At 64.0% G+C, this 13,793-nt stretch overlaps 2 protein-coding genes across 2 annotated transcripts; one reads left to right on the top strand and one right to left on the bottom strand.

Moving 5' to 3' along the window:
• GAS2L1 (growth arrest specific 2 like 1) lies at window positions 4,077-9,529 on the top strand. Its single transcript, XM_018061025.1, has 6 exons — window positions 4,077-4,228; window positions 5,144-5,795; window positions 7,130-7,237; window positions 7,326-7,422; window positions 7,518-7,689; window positions 8,204-9,529. Exons 2-6 carry the CDS (start codon window positions 5,163-5,165, stop codon window positions 9,231-9,233), a joined length of 2,040 nt encoding a protein of 679 aa, XP_017916514.1. The 5' UTR covers window positions 4,077-4,228; window positions 5,144-5,162; the 3' UTR covers window positions 9,234-9,529.
• On the bottom strand, window positions 9,701-12,672 carry RASL10A (RAS like family 10 member A). The gene is made up of 3 exons (XM_005691714.3): window positions 11,962-12,672; window positions 10,777-10,901; window positions 9,701-10,473 (listed from the first exon to the last, which is right to left on the bottom strand). Exons 1-3 carry the CDS (start codon window positions 12,178-12,180, stop codon window positions 10,206-10,208), a joined length of 612 nt encoding a protein of 203 aa, XP_005691771.2. The 5' UTR covers window positions 12,181-12,672; the 3' UTR covers window positions 9,701-10,205.

Below are 13,793 nucleotides of genomic sequence, written 5' to 3'. Positions count from 1 at the left end.
CCCTTCTCCGCCTCTGTTCTACATCCACCACATACCTACTTGGACGTGACCCCTGACACCCGGGATGCCCGGGTCTCTGCTTGTTCAGGTGTCCTGACCGCCCTCCCCAGGTGCCAGCCCCTCCCTGGGTGCCAGCCCCTCCCTGGGGGTCTCACCTGACTCCCTCCCCCACCCCATTCTCAGAGGGGAAGCGTCCCCCTGTCCTCATGGACTCCGTTCCCGCAGACCTCAGCCCAGACTATCTCCACCAAGACCCAGTCCCGGCTTCAAGCTGCCCCCCTCACCCAGCGAGGCCACCTTTGCTGTTCTCGGACCCCCCCCACGAGAGGCCCCTGGGACCTGAGCTGCCCCCTCAGCCTGCCTCCCTGCGGTCCCACGCGGGCCAGCGTGTCCCTCCCGGAGGCCAGGATGCTCCCCCCGAGGCCCAAACACACCCAAGATACCGCCGGACTCCTGGACTGTGCCAGGCGCTGCCCCAGCCCGTCCAGCTCCGTGGGTCGGCGCCCTGGGGGGCTGAAGGGGTGCCTCAGAGCCTGTGCTCTCACACACAAACACACACGCATCCTGGGCCTCAGAGCCTGTGCTCACGCACACACATCCTGGGCCTTAGAGCCTGTGCACACGCTCGTGCATGCGCACACATCCTGGAGCTAAACACCGGTGCCCATCGGCCGCCTCCCCAGTCCACAGCCAGCTCTGCTGCAGGACAGCCACCAAGTGTGACCCGTCTTGGGGCTGAAGCTGCCCCGGGTGCCTGCCGCACCTCGGCCTAGGGTGGCACTGCCCTCAGACGCGCTTTCCCAGCCCTGACCCCAAGGCTGCGCACAGGAGCCCGTGGCTGCAGCCCCACTCCCTGCTCTCGGGAGCTCCCCGTCAGTCACACACACAAATTTTCCAGCACAGGCTTGTGGCCCCGCAAGGCCACACCCCGCAGGTCCAGGTGAAGGTTGAAAGGTCAGTTGAGACGAATGTTGTTGAGAACAAAGGCTCGCAGGGAGGGGCTCACCTCCAAGGCAGAGACGGCTGGACGCTGCCCCCCAGGGCCAGCTCAGGCCCTGGAGCTGCCCAGCCCGACTAGGCCGGGCTCAGGATGAGCATGAGCACAGGGAGGCTGGGGTGAGAGCGGGCCTTGTGGGCCTGCTGCTCTCTCACGGGCGCAGGGTGGCCGCTCAGGAGATTTGGGGTCACTCGCCCCGCAGCCAGGGCAGGAGCAGTTGTCACGGCTGGACCCATGTGGACAGGGCAGCCTCAAGCCCCTGGTGGGTCACACCCACCCACTCCAGACCGCGCTCCCACGTCAGCCTAACCCAGAAGGTATCGGGTAGAGCCTGCCAGGACCCCAGCTCCCCAGTGCCAAGGGTTGGGGGGGGGGTGCCTCGAGGCAATCATCCAACCTCCAGCTGCAACCAAGGCCAGCAGGCTGCGCCCTAGCACCCAGCAGCCCAGACCGGAGATCCAGCCACATGCCCGCTCCCCGAGCTGCGTGGGAACGCAGCACTCTGTACTTGGAGGTGGCCTGTGGAGTCTGCAGGGATGGGCTCTGGACAACCTCAGCCCAAACCTCTCCTCCCTCCAGCAGCATCCATGCATCCCTCGGAGAAGTCACCTTATGACGGAGGGGGTCAAAGCCAAAGCCCTCCACAGCCCGGGCCATGGGTCTGGCCACACCAGTGGGCACCACACCTGCCATGTGTCCAGAGTCAGAACACTGGAGTCGGGGCTGCAGACAGGAAGAGTGCCCCTCGGGCCCTGGTCCTCAGCCGCGCAGTGGATGAATCTCCTGAGGGCACTGGGCTGAGTGACAGTATTCTCACAACTCAGTGACCTACAGCAGGGCCCGGGTCCAGTCTGAACTCACCCTCGTCCAGGGCCCTGCAGGTCATGAGGCAGATAGAAGCAGGGGTCAAAATCCTGCACAGCTGCTGACCACACACATCCCTGCTCTCTGCGCCTCCGTCTCCCCAGACTGTAGAAGCAGAATACCAAACAGCGTCACACCTCACAGGATACTTTGGGAATTCGTTTCCACACCCTAATCTTACCCGGCCCTGTCTGAGGAGATCCTGTCCTCCCCAGGTATCAGCGGCCCCAAACCTGGGACTCTGCCTTCACCCCCTTACCTCATTCACCAGCACATTCTATCCGCTTTCCCCTCAAAATATAGCCTCAAAATTCAACTCCTCTCACCAACTGGCACCACCTGGTTCCCTCCTGGGCCCCTGCCCTGCCCACCACAGTAGCCACAGGGATAAGTCAGGTCACACCCCTCCCCTGCTCCGTCTCTTCAAAGCTGCCTGGCCCACAAAGCCCTACAGAGCCGTCCCCAGCTGTATCCCAGGCCCCGCCCAAACCTCGCTCCTCTCCAGCCTCACAGGCCCCCTCCCCCTTTCTCCAACCCACCAGGCACAGGCCCACCTAGACCTTCACCCTGGCCCTTCCAGACACACACACAGCCCCCTCCCTCACCTTTCCAGTCCTGTGATCCAAAAGGACAAGCCCGTCCCACCTCTGCCGGCCCTCGGCTCCCTTCTCCCTGGCTCCTTGTCCCTACCGCAGCACAAGGGCCACCTCTCCAGACTGTAAGCCTCACAGCTGGCTCTGTTTCATTCTCTGCCTTTTGCTCCTGGTTTGCAGGGCCGTTAAGACACTCAGTAGGCACTCAGCAACTGTCAGCCTTTATCACGTCTAGGCATGGGCCTTCCTCACTAGGCGGTGGGGAGGAAGGGGTGCTGGGAAGGTGGAGTGGGACCTGGACCATCTGGGTATTGAGGTGAGAGCCCCCCTTTCTGAAAGGTCGCGAGGACGCGGTGAGGTGGTGCCCGTGAGCAGCCTGGCCCCGGGAGGTCCAGCACACTGTATGTACCCCAAGGATGCCCCATCCTTGACAGAAGGTATTCCTGTAAAAGGTATTCCATCAGTCAAATCCCAGTGCCACCAGCCTCTCCAGACTTGAGCCCAAGTTTGGGCATAAGAGCGTCCCCCACAGAGCACAGCAGGCCTGGCACACAGTGGGGTTTTATTAAATAAAGCTCTGGGCACTGGCTGCCGTTGGTGGTGCTTCCCCCCAGCAGCCCTGCCTGGCCAGCAAGGCTACTGCCCAGCCAGGCCTGGCGTCCCCACCCAGCCACAGCAGGGGGCAGGATTTTTCCTGTTGGTCCGGGCAGGTCTCTCCTCTGCAGTTTGAAAAGAAATCAGCCAGGCTTAACCCTCAGGAGCCAGGCTGCTGCCTACCTTCCTTCAGCCTTTATTCTGTGCCCAACCAGGGCGGCCAGAGATGGTCCAGGGCAGGGCAGGGGCCGAAGCCTCAGACACAGGGGCTTCAGCCAGTCCCCTCCCTGCCCTCCCCTCAGCGTTCTTATCTGAGAAACTTCAGGGTTTAACAAAGAATATTTGATAAGGAGCCAGTGGTTGCTGCTCCTGCTAAGTCACTTCAGTCGTGTCCGACTCTGTGTGACTCCATAGACGGCAACCCACCACGCTCCCCTGTCCCTGGGATTCTCCAGGCAAGAACACTGGAGTGGGTTGCCATTTCCTTCTCCAGTGCATGAAAGTGAAAAGTGAAAGGGAAGTCGCTCAGTCGTGTCCGACTCTTCGCGACCCCATGGACTGCAGCCTACCGGGCTCCTCTGGCCAGTGGTTGAGTGGGGGTAAAGCAGAGCCATTCTCTCCATCCCCGAGGCCAGCGAGGCTGGCAGGAAGCCGCCACCCAAGGCCGGACGGCCTCACTTATCGGACCTAAGGAGGTCCACTCCCGCCGGCCGGAGGTGACTCCGCAGCCCCGGGCCCCTATCTCTTCCTGAGTTCCTTTCAGGAATAGGTCATGAGGCTCAGCAGGGGAGGCCACCATCTGCGGAAGGGGTGCCGCCAAAAGCGCCCAAACCCCTTCCCGGGAGACCAAGGAGGCGGAAGGGACCCGGTCTGGGGATGGGACCTCCGGCCCGGCAGGGTCGCCGGGGTCCCCGGTCCCGCCTCTGCTCAGGGCTGGGCCGGGTCCCGGGCCCGCCCCGTCTCCGCCCAGGAACAGCGCGTCCCCTTTAAGGGCGCGCGGCCCCGCCCACCCCCTCCGGGCCGGATCCGAATTCCAGGGAGGCGGGGCGGAGACGGCGGGCGCGGAGGACGCGGCGGTGGGACCGGGATCGGCTGTGGCTCGGGCGGCGCCTCCCTTCGGCGGCCCGCCCGGCTCCAGCCCAGCCGGGGCGATGCTCCCCGAGGCCGCGGGATGAGCCAGGTGAGCGCAGGGACCCCCTCCCCCCCCAGCACCCCCTGCCCGGCACTCAGGGAAGCAGGCCCAGTGGCGGCAGCCGCGGGCCTCTGTCTCCCGGGGCTGTGTGACCTTGGGCAGCCCCGCACCCTCTCTGGGCCGGAGCCCAGAGGACGGCCAGGGCTGGCGACGGCCAGGACTGGCGACAGCCATTCCGAGTCCCGGCTCACAGGCACCAGTCTGGGGCTAGGGAGGCTCCCTGGAGGAGGGGCCTGGCCCGGGCCGGCCGCCGGAGCCGCCACGCGGGGCTGGAGGGCCGATCTCCGCTACCCACTGCTGCGCGACCTTGAGCGAGCCCTGCGCCTCAGTTTCCTCATCTGTAAAATGGAGATAGTATCATTGCGCGCTTAGCCCTGGCCACGGTCACATTGCTTTACTGCCGCTGCCGTCCTGTCGGTGTTACAGTGACACAGGCTTTAGGGTAAACGGGTTGAGGGAGGACCTGGGATCTTTCCGGAGTAAGTGGGATCGCCACCAGGCCTGAGCAGCGGATCTAACTCTTCTCTGAGGTCGGGTCCAGGGTCCCTACTCTTGAGTCCAGGGCTGCAGATCACTCTCTCTCGGGCATAGCTCTTCGCCTCTCACAGGGTCAGTAACGATGGGGGCCTCTCTGCCTGGGCAGTAAGGAGGACTCAGCCAGGTCTTCTCAATCCCTCTTCCCGAAAGAACAGAGCAGCCAACACTTATGGACACTGAAGTCATTTATAAAAATCCATCCCATTAGTTCCTATGAGGAAGGTTCTATTATTGTATCCATTTCACAGACGGGTAAACTGAGGCATTTGGCCTGAACCGACAAGCAGGTGCAGGTGGTCAGCGGCTTAGCCTGTGCTGAGCACTTGCTGGGTCCACAACCATCCTGACCCGTGTCCCTGCCCACAGTGACTCGGCTGGCCCGGGCATGGCAGACCCCGTGGCGGGCATTGCCAGCTCCGCGGCCAAGAGTGTGCGGCCGTTCCGCTCGAGCGAGGCCTACGTGGAGGCCATGAAGGAGGACCTGGCTGAGTGGCTCAACGCCTTGTACGGCCTGGGTCTGCCCAGCGGTGGCGATGGCTTCCTGACGGGGCTGGCCACGGGCACCACCCTGTGCCAGCATGCCAACGCCGTCACTGACGCCGCCCGTGCCATGGCCGCCGCGCGGCCGGCCCGCGGGGTGGCCTTCCAGGCCCACAGTGTGGTGCCCGGCTCCTTCATGGCCCGAGACAACGTGGCCACCTTCATTGGCTGGTGCCGCGCGGAGCTGGGTGTACCCGAAGTGCTCATGTTCGAGACGGAGGACTTGGTGCTGCGCAAGAACGAGAAGAGCGTGGTGCTGTGCCTGCTGGAGGTGGCGCGGCGCGGGGCCCGCCTCGGCCTGCTGGCCCCTCGCCTCGTGCAGTTCGAACAGGAGATTGAGCGTGAGCTGCGCGCCGCGCCCTCGGCCTCCAACGCCCCCAGTGCCGGGGAGGACACCACCGAGACCCCCGCCGCCTCGGGAGCTCCAGCCCGTGGCCCGCGCATGACGCCCAGCGACCTGCGCAACCTCGATGAGCTGGTGAGTCTGCGAGTGCGCATGCCCGCTGGCCGGGCTTATACTAGCACAACCCAGGCACCAGCAGGCAGGGGGTGCCGGCAACCTTCTGCGGCCTGTCCTCGTGGCTGCAGAACAGCCTGCCCCGGGGAAAGGGTGCATATGTTGAGCACCAAGTGGATACCCAGCCCCAAAGAGTTAGGCAGGGGCAGAGAGGGCTGAGTGCTGGGTGAGGTCACAGGGCCTGGCAAGGCCTGGGAGAAAACTGGGCCTCCACTGCCCCATGGCACCACGATCCCCCTGCTTCCTCCCAGTGCCAACCGTGCCCCAGGCAAGCGCTGGGTGTTCTACATTCTGGGGACTTAAGCCCCTCCGGCACACCTCCCTGCACTCGGCTGCTAGAGTGCCACATTCACGCCATCGCTGAGATGGAGGTTTAATGGGGCCCATGGTCCAGGGCAAGGTGCCTGGCACACAGTAGGAGCTACGTGAGTGCCCAGGAAAGCTCCCAGAGGCTCTTCGGGTCCCTGTTCCTTCCCCAGGACTTATCTGGGAAGCCCAGCCCAGAGTAGCCATGCTAATGGGAGCTGACATCCTGTCAAGAGCTGTGGGATGAGCTCTATGCTGAGCATATAGAAGGTGCTAGACCATGACTCCAGCTCCCTCCTCCTCTTCCCGCGACCTAGGTGTCCCTGACACCCCCACAGCCTGGCCAAGAGTTTCCTTCTTATCAGGAGGTTAGGACGGGATGTGCCCATCCTGGAGGCGGGCAGCCGGATGGCTGTGGGCAGAGGCTGCCACCCCACCCCGGGCCAGGGTCACCCGAGGCTCCACCTGCTCATTTTCTCAGCAGCTCTGCTGTGGGTGAGGAGGCGGGTGGGGCCGCCCGCATAGCCAGCCTGGCAGCTCCTGGCCTGGGGGCGTGGGCAGATGTGTGCTGGCCGGGCCGGTGGCCTGGTGTGCATGGCGGCGTCTGCGTGTGCCCTGTGTGTCTGTGGCATTGCTGCCTCCGTAGGGCGTTGCTCCTCTGTACTCAGACCTGCCTCCTCCCCGAACCTGCCTCTCTCTGGGCCTCAACATTCACCTCTCTGAAACGGGTGAGGGGGCTGAGTGAGGACTCCAAGGGCTCAGGGACTTGAAGCAGTCCCTCACCTCGTCCTGGTCGGCTCCCTGCCCCCTCGGTAGTCAGAAGGGAAGGAGCTCTGGTGAAAGGTCAAGTACAGAGGCGGCACTCAAGTCCAGGGCAACACAATCGGAACCTCTGCTATACAGGATTTACTTCCTTCTGACCCTGGAGCTGCTGACATCAGGCCCAGGGAGGAGGGACCTGACCCCTGACCTCCAGCCTCTCCTCTCAGGTGAGGGAGATCTTAGGGCGCTGCACCTGCCCAGACCAGTTTCCCATGATCAAGGTCTCGGAGGGGAAGTACCGCGTGGGAGACTCCAGTCTGCTCATCTTCGTGCGGGTGAGAGCAAGGGACTCCCCGAGCAGGCAGAGCCCGGGAGGCGGGGGAGACGCGCGGCGGGTGACCTGCGCTCGCCGGGCTCCCACAGGTGCTGAGGAGCCACGTGATGGTACGTGTGGGAGGCGGCTGGGACACGCTGGAGCACTACCTGGACAAGCACGACCCCTGCCGCTGCTCCTCCGCGGGTCAGTGTCCAGGCGGGGGCGGGGCGGGGCGGGGGCGCGGGGGCGTGCACCTCTGCGGCCCCGCCCCTCACGCGGCACCCGCCCTCTCCCTGCAGCCCACCGCCCGCCCCAGCCCAGGACCCGCACCTTCTCCCCGCAGCGAGTGTCACCCAGCCCCAGCCCCCGAGCTGGTAGCCCAGCCCCAGGGGGGGAGCGCCGGGGCTCCCGCCCAGAGGTGACACCCATTGGCCTACGCAGCTCGAAGGAGGGGCCTGAGACCCCACTCAGGTGAGAGGAGAGAGGACATGGGACCGGGGTCCAGGGGGTGGGGGTGGGGGGCGCCCGCCCTGGCCTGGATGACGCTGCTTCCAGTGACTCACACCCTGGGAAAAGTTCCCGTGGGTGGGGGTGGGCCTGGCTTCCCATCTCCATGGCAACTCAAGCAAACGAACAACACAGCTGGGCGGGCCCTGGGGGCTGGGTGGCCGCCAATCCAACCCAGCTTCCCTCTGGCCTGCCCAGGAAGCTGGAGGCTTGAGAAGCGGGGAGTTTGGGGCCTTGCTTCTTCCGCTGCCTTGGGGTGGGGTGGTGGAGGGTGGCCCTGGCTGCAGGAAGCTGTGGCAGAATCTCTCACTTCTCCCTGGAAGTCCCCAGAAGGGACAGAAACCCTTGGCACCCCCGCCACCACCACAGGTGTCTCGCCCGCAGCCATGCGTCTGCCTGTTCCTTCCCCTCCCCACCCTTTCTGTGCACCGGGTCTCTCTGCCTTGGCCCACCTCTCTCTCTTGTTCCCCTGCCCCAGGGCCCGGGACCAGCTGCCCCCCCATCCCCGCTCCCGCCGTTACTCTGGGGACAGCGATTCCTCAGCCTCCTCGGCCCAGAGCGGCCCCCTTGGTGCCCGCAGTGAAGAATCAGGCACTGGCCCCCGGCGGGAGCGTCCCAGCCGGCGGGTGACCACGGGCACCCCGGCCTCCCCGAGACGGCCTCCCGCCCCGCGAAGCCAGTCCCGGGACCGGCTGGATCGGGGGTGGCCGCGTGGGGCCCCAGGAGGCAGGGGAGGCCAGCTGTCGGCGCCCAGCCCTGTCCGGCGGGCCCGGAGTCAGAGCCGTGAAGAGCAGGCAGTGCTGCTGGTGCGTCGGGGCCGAGACGGGCAGCATTCCTGGGTGCCGCGGGGCAGGGGCAGTGGGGGTTCCGGCAGAAGCAGCCCCCACACTCCCCGCGCCCACAGCCCTGCAGCTCCCAGGGTCCCCAGCCCCCGTCCTGAGTTGAGCACAATCCCGGCCAGTGTCTTCCGCACACCCCTGCAGCTTGACCCAAAGCAGGAACAGCAACTGTTTCAGCGCCTGGAAGAGGAGTTCCTAGCCAACGCCCGAGCCCTTGAGGCTGCTGCTGCTGGTGGGACCCCCAGTGGACCAGCCCCTGACCCAATTCGGGCCCCAGACCCTCCAGCTCCTGACTCAGCCTACTGTTCGTCCAGCTCCTCGTCTTCGTCCCTCAGCGTCCTGGGTAGCAAGTGTGGCCAACCCGGGGACTCTGGCAGGATGGCCAACGGGCTGCCCGGGCCCCGAGGCCCAGCCCTGTCCAGCTCTTCCGATGAGGGCAGCCCCTGCCCTGGTGTAGGGGGCCCACCAGATGCACCCGGGAGTCCTCTGGCCGGCCCAGAGCCCCTGAGGACCTGGGCACGAGGCCGGATGGACACACAGCCAGACCAGAAACCCTCACGCATACCCACACCAAGGGGCCCCCGCCGCCCACCTGGACCCACGGGGTCTGGGACCTGGCATGCCCTGCACTCAGTCAGCCCGAAGACCGAGCCGGATTCCTGGATGTGACGGACCAGCCCAGCTGCCCCCAGTCCTCTGTTCCTTCTCCTTTTCCTTTGTGGCCTTAACCCCTCTGCATCAGGGAATGCCCCTGCCTCTTGGGGACCAGACCTCACGGGACCAGACCCCTCGGGACCACATGGCACAATGGGACTTCTGGTGTACATTCCGCTTGGGGGATGAGCATTGCTATTTAATTACTAATATTATTGAATGCCTTAGAGGAGGCTGGGCCAGCCCAGTAAGGACCCTTCCTGAGGTCCCGCGGCCCCGCAGAGCCTGACAGTAAAGTTTTCTTCCAGCTACTTGTGTCTGCGTCTTGGAGACCCAGCCTTGGGGCCGTCACATCCATTTGAGAACCCTCATTACAGGTTGGGATTCTGGAGTCAACTGCGAGGGGGCAATGCCTGTCAGCCCTGACCTTTAGGTGTATGTCTTCTGCATGGGCAGACAGGTTCTTTACCACTAGCGCCACCTGGGAAGCACAAAATTTATTTTTTAGCCACTTTGTGAGGCATGAGAGATGTTAGTTCCCCAACCAGGGATCGAACTCATGCCCTCTGCAGTGGAAGCTTGGCATTCCCCAAGATTATCTTGCTATCCCAGAAATGCCAGGTGCACCTTGCTTCCCCTGTTTCCTCCAGAGAGGTGTGACTTAACAGTTGGTCCAATGAAACTCCAAGAGCAACCTGAGCGTGTCCAATCAGATTCATAGCCAAGTCCTTTTCATCCAATGGGACAGTGACCCAATGAGGTCCCAGAAAGGACTAATTTGTCCAATGGGGCCTGGTGGGCCCAATGAGGTTCAAAGAAAAGCTTGTCGCCCAGGACACTGGGCGGGAGCGTTCCTCAGCCAATCAGGGAGGAGACTGTCCTGTCCAATTCGAGAGAAGCTGGGCAATCTCGTCCAATCCGGGCCCCTAGTTGTTCCAGTTAACTAGAAGGCCCCTCCCCCCCGTAAACGGCGTTTTTCCAATTCGATCACATGAGACTGCAGCGCGCCGGGTGCAGCGCCCCCTGCAGGCGCAGAGCCGGATGCGCAGGGCGTGCGCGCACGAGCGCACAGCGCAGCAGCTCGCGGAAGAGTCGCAGCACGTGCCAATTGTACTTGGCAGAGCACTCGAGGTATCCGCAGCGCCAGCCCCTGCGCACTAGGGCAGCCAGTGCACGCCGAGGCCCGAACCGCAGCCGCTGCCGGTCCCGCTTGTTGCCCACCACGAGAATGGGTGCTTCAGGTGCGCCCGCCGGCCTGGAGGCCAAAGGAGGATGAAGGTCACAGTGCCTGGGACCCCCATGGCCGGAGAATCCCTCCAGTGAGTATATACACACGAAGGAGCATACTTTCCTGCAGCCAGAGAACCCCCAGCAAACACCAGACCCACAAAGAACCAGGACCAAAGACCGCTTAGGGCTAGAGGCCAGGCCCGAGAAGGCCTGAGACCTGGCCCAGGACAGCGGAAGAGCCCACCCACACACCTCGGGGGAAAAATGGCCCAGCCAGACCCACAAACACTCCCCGCTGTCTGACACGCAACCGGGCGGGGCACCTTACCTGGTCTCCGCGATGCGCTGCCGCAGCGCCTTCACATAGTCAAAGCTGTCCGGGCTGCAGATATCGTAGACAAGCACGAAGGCGTCTGTGTCCTGCAAGCTCCAGTCTTTAGAGTCCGGCCACTCCTGGGGGGCGGGAGGCCAGAGTTTGCCGAAGCCCTCTTGCTCTCTCGCATCCAGACCTTCTGCAATGAGCCTTGACGCGAAACCCACACAGTTCACGCTCAGGCCTCGGCCCTTCTCCTCCTAGTCTGTGGCCCTCTCCCGCAAGCTCCCCGGGCCTTACTGTCTTTATGACCGCTGGGGTATACCTTTTAAAACCGTGCCTGAAGCCAGCCAGCGTCCAGCCCTTCTCTCTGGGTCTCCTCTCCCCCGAGGCCTGTCTCCTTCCTCGCCCCTTCCTCTGTTTCCCATGGTTCCCTTCTTTCGGGCCAGGTCCCGCCCCTCCCCGGACACCCTCAGGAGCAGTTCCTGCCTCCGAGCCTGGGCGCGTGTTCCTGAGCCTGCGGAGACCACCGATTAACGGCAGCTCTACATACCTAGGCTTCTGGCCGCAGCACACGCTGCTCTTTCCACCTGAAAATGCTTCCGCCGCTTCCTCTAATCAGAATTTCACTCATCCGTCCCGGTTCAGCCCAAATGCCACCCTCACCAGGAAGCCCTCCTTAATCTTGCTTGCTCTTTCCTCTTCACTTCTTGAAGGCATCAGCTCCCAAGGATTCAAAGTCTGCCCTGGACTTTGCAAAATTATTAAACAAGTCTTGGCTGCAGGTCATAGGAATGAGGGAGCAGAGAATGATGCCCTCAGAACGGACACCCCGGTGTCTGGCTTCAACCTCTCCCACTGCGGCTCTGCTCGTGGCTTCAGACACGGAACACTCACTCTTAGGGAGGCAGGACCATGCTCCCCCGTGCACTAATCCCCACCCACCAGCGAAGGCAGAGAAATAGCAATTTAAGCAAGAGAGAAAAAGCCACTCTGCAAAGTCGCCGGGTCTTAGGCCTAAGTTGGGGCAACTGCATGCCGGCAGAAGAGGTGAAAAGCACAAATGCCAGGACACACATCCATCCTTCAGTCCATGAACACAGTCGGGTACCCCTGGGCCGTCCACGCGGACACGCACGTGTGTACCGAGCATCCACCCACATGCTGCCACACGCCCCTGCCCACCCCTCAGTCCACTACCTCTTGCCCCCCGGGGCTCTGACCGGGGCCAGCACCGTCGCCATCGCGAATGCTCAGGTCGTAGACGGCGCCGTCGAGCAGCACCGCGGGCCGGTAGAGGCGCGGCCCGTCCGTGGGCCTGTGGCGCTCGGGGTAGTCACCGAACAGGAACTGGCGGATGATGGCCGTCTTGCCCACGCCCGGAGCGCCCAGCACCGCCACCCGCAGGCTGCCCCCCATGGCCCGCGCGTGCTGCTGCACCCCGCTCTGGGAAGCCTCATGGGCCGGCGCCGCTCTGTGCGCCCAGCGCGCCCTGCCCCGTGCGCCCCAGCCCCGCCGCGCTCCTCATCGCCCCTTGGAGCACCGGGGGCCCGGGGAGGCCAGGCTGGAGGTCGGAGCTGGTGTTAGAGGGCAGACAGACAGCCGAGCAGGCGGACGGCGGACGCACGAGCAGCTCGGGTGAGTGCCAAGCTCAGGAGAGAACTGACCGAGCGCGCCGCGCGCAGACACGGCCTCGGCCCCGCAGCGCCACTGGAGGCGCCGGCGACAGCACGGGGCACCGAGGTCGGACCTCCTCGCCTCGCGGGCCCCACGGCAGAACAGGATGCAGGGGGCGGCGCTGCCTCGGCGCCTCGGTCCCTCCGTCCTTTTCTCGCTCCGGCGCCCGGAGTCGCCGCCCCAGCCGGCCGCGCGAGCGAGCAGCGAGCAGCGAGTGGAGCCTCCCGGAGGCGGCGATGAGGTAACCGCCTGCCCGCCCCTCCCGCTCCCCCCTACCCGCCCGGGACGCCCCTCCCGGGAAGGGTCGCGGGAAGGTGACTGGGACTCGGGGAGCCCAGGGAGGGACCCAGCCCCCGCTGCGTTCTGCGTTGTCACCCGCTCCAAAATAGAACTCCCTTCCCGCCCACGTCCGCGCCCGCTCCTCCGAACACCGCTCCCCCAAGCTGGCTCCTCGCAAACCCGCCCGCTGGAGTCAGGCCGCCCGGGTCGGCTCCGGCCCGGCTGTGTGACCTTGGGCGAGTCGCTGCACTGTGCCGGCTCTGCTCCGCACACACCGTTTCTTGAGCGCCTACTATGTGCCAGGCCCCACACTAAGCTATCACCTACACGATCCTTGAAGCCTCAACTATGGTGTCTCTGAGAGGAGAAAACTGAGGCTGGAGGGCTGTCATTTTACCTAACAGCCCTCATCGGTGAGGGCTGGTCCGGTGGCAGGGTCCCCAGGTTTCCCTTGGGGCTGCTGTCCAGGGTTACAGGTCAGCAGGTGGTCCCCAAACCTTCCCCTGTGGTCTCCTGTGAGGAGCTCTCCCCTGTCCCTCCTGCCCACAGGGGCCAACACTAAATAAGGGCATCAGGGAGGCGGGCATGGGACAGAGGGTGCTGAACCTGGTGCGCACCAGGTCCCAGCAGCTCAGCCCCAGATCCCTGTCCCAACAAGGCTGAAAGAGGCAGAAATTGGTCCATACCACCTCCCTCACTGTTAAGGCCAAGTTTTCTGCTTAAGGCTCCACCTGTAGCTTTCCCTCACACCCCATAACCTCCATGTGAGGTTCCCAGAGCCCAAATCCCCACTCCTGGAGCCGGCAGGACGCTCCTTCCTTCCCCATCAGGGCTTGAGAAGTCTGGGTTTACCAGCCCCGTCCTCTGCTTGCCCATCCTGCCCCTGCAGTGGTGGTGGGGGTGGGTCTCCCACGTCTCTGACCATCCCTGATGCCCACGTACTGCGTGACATGCACAGACATCACTGTTTCTGCACTGACCAAGCATTTCGTTTGTTTCTGCAACAAACAGCCCCAATCTCAACTGCTTCCCAAGATGCTGAGACAGGTTTTTTTAAAGAAAAAGAGCACAGACAA

Source organism: Capra hircus, chromosome 17 (assembly GCF_001704415.2).
Source record: "Capra hircus breed San Clemente chromosome 17, ASM170441v1, whole genome shotgun sequence".
NCBI classification, from domain to species: domain Eukaryota; kingdom Metazoa; phylum Chordata; class Mammalia; order Artiodactyla; family Bovidae; genus Capra; species Capra hircus.
The sequence above is the reverse complement of the archived record's forward strand: the minus strand, read 5'-3'. Positions and strand labels throughout refer to the sequence as shown.

Bases quoted from the DNA above. Each gene is read 5' to 3' on its own strand.
- GAS2L1 (XM_018061025.1), top strand. From the start codon at position 5,163: ATGGCAGACCCCGTGGCGGGCATTGCCAGCTCCGCGGCCAAGAGTGTG. The intron at 5,796-7,129 runs GTGAGTCTGCGA...CTCTCCTCTCAG, and splicing joins TGCGCAACCTCGATGAGCTG to GTGAGGGAGATCTTAGGGCG. The intron at 7,690-8,203 runs GTGAGAGGAGAG...CCCCTGCCCCAG, and splicing joins GGGCCTGAGACCCCACTCAG to GGCCCGGGACCAGCTGCCCC.
- RASL10A (XM_005691714.3), bottom strand. From the start codon at position 12,180: ATGGGGGGCAGCCTGCGGGTGGCGGTGCTGGGCGCTCCGGGCGTGGGC. The intron at 10,902-11,961 runs GTAGTGGACTGA...CCCGCCCCCCAG, and splicing joins AGAGCCCCGGGGGGCAAGAG to GAGTGGCCGGACTCTAAAGA. The intron at 10,474-10,776 runs GTAAGGTGCCCC...TTTGGCCTCCAG, and splicing joins CAGCGCATCGCGGAGACCAG to GCCGGCGGGCGCACCTGAAG.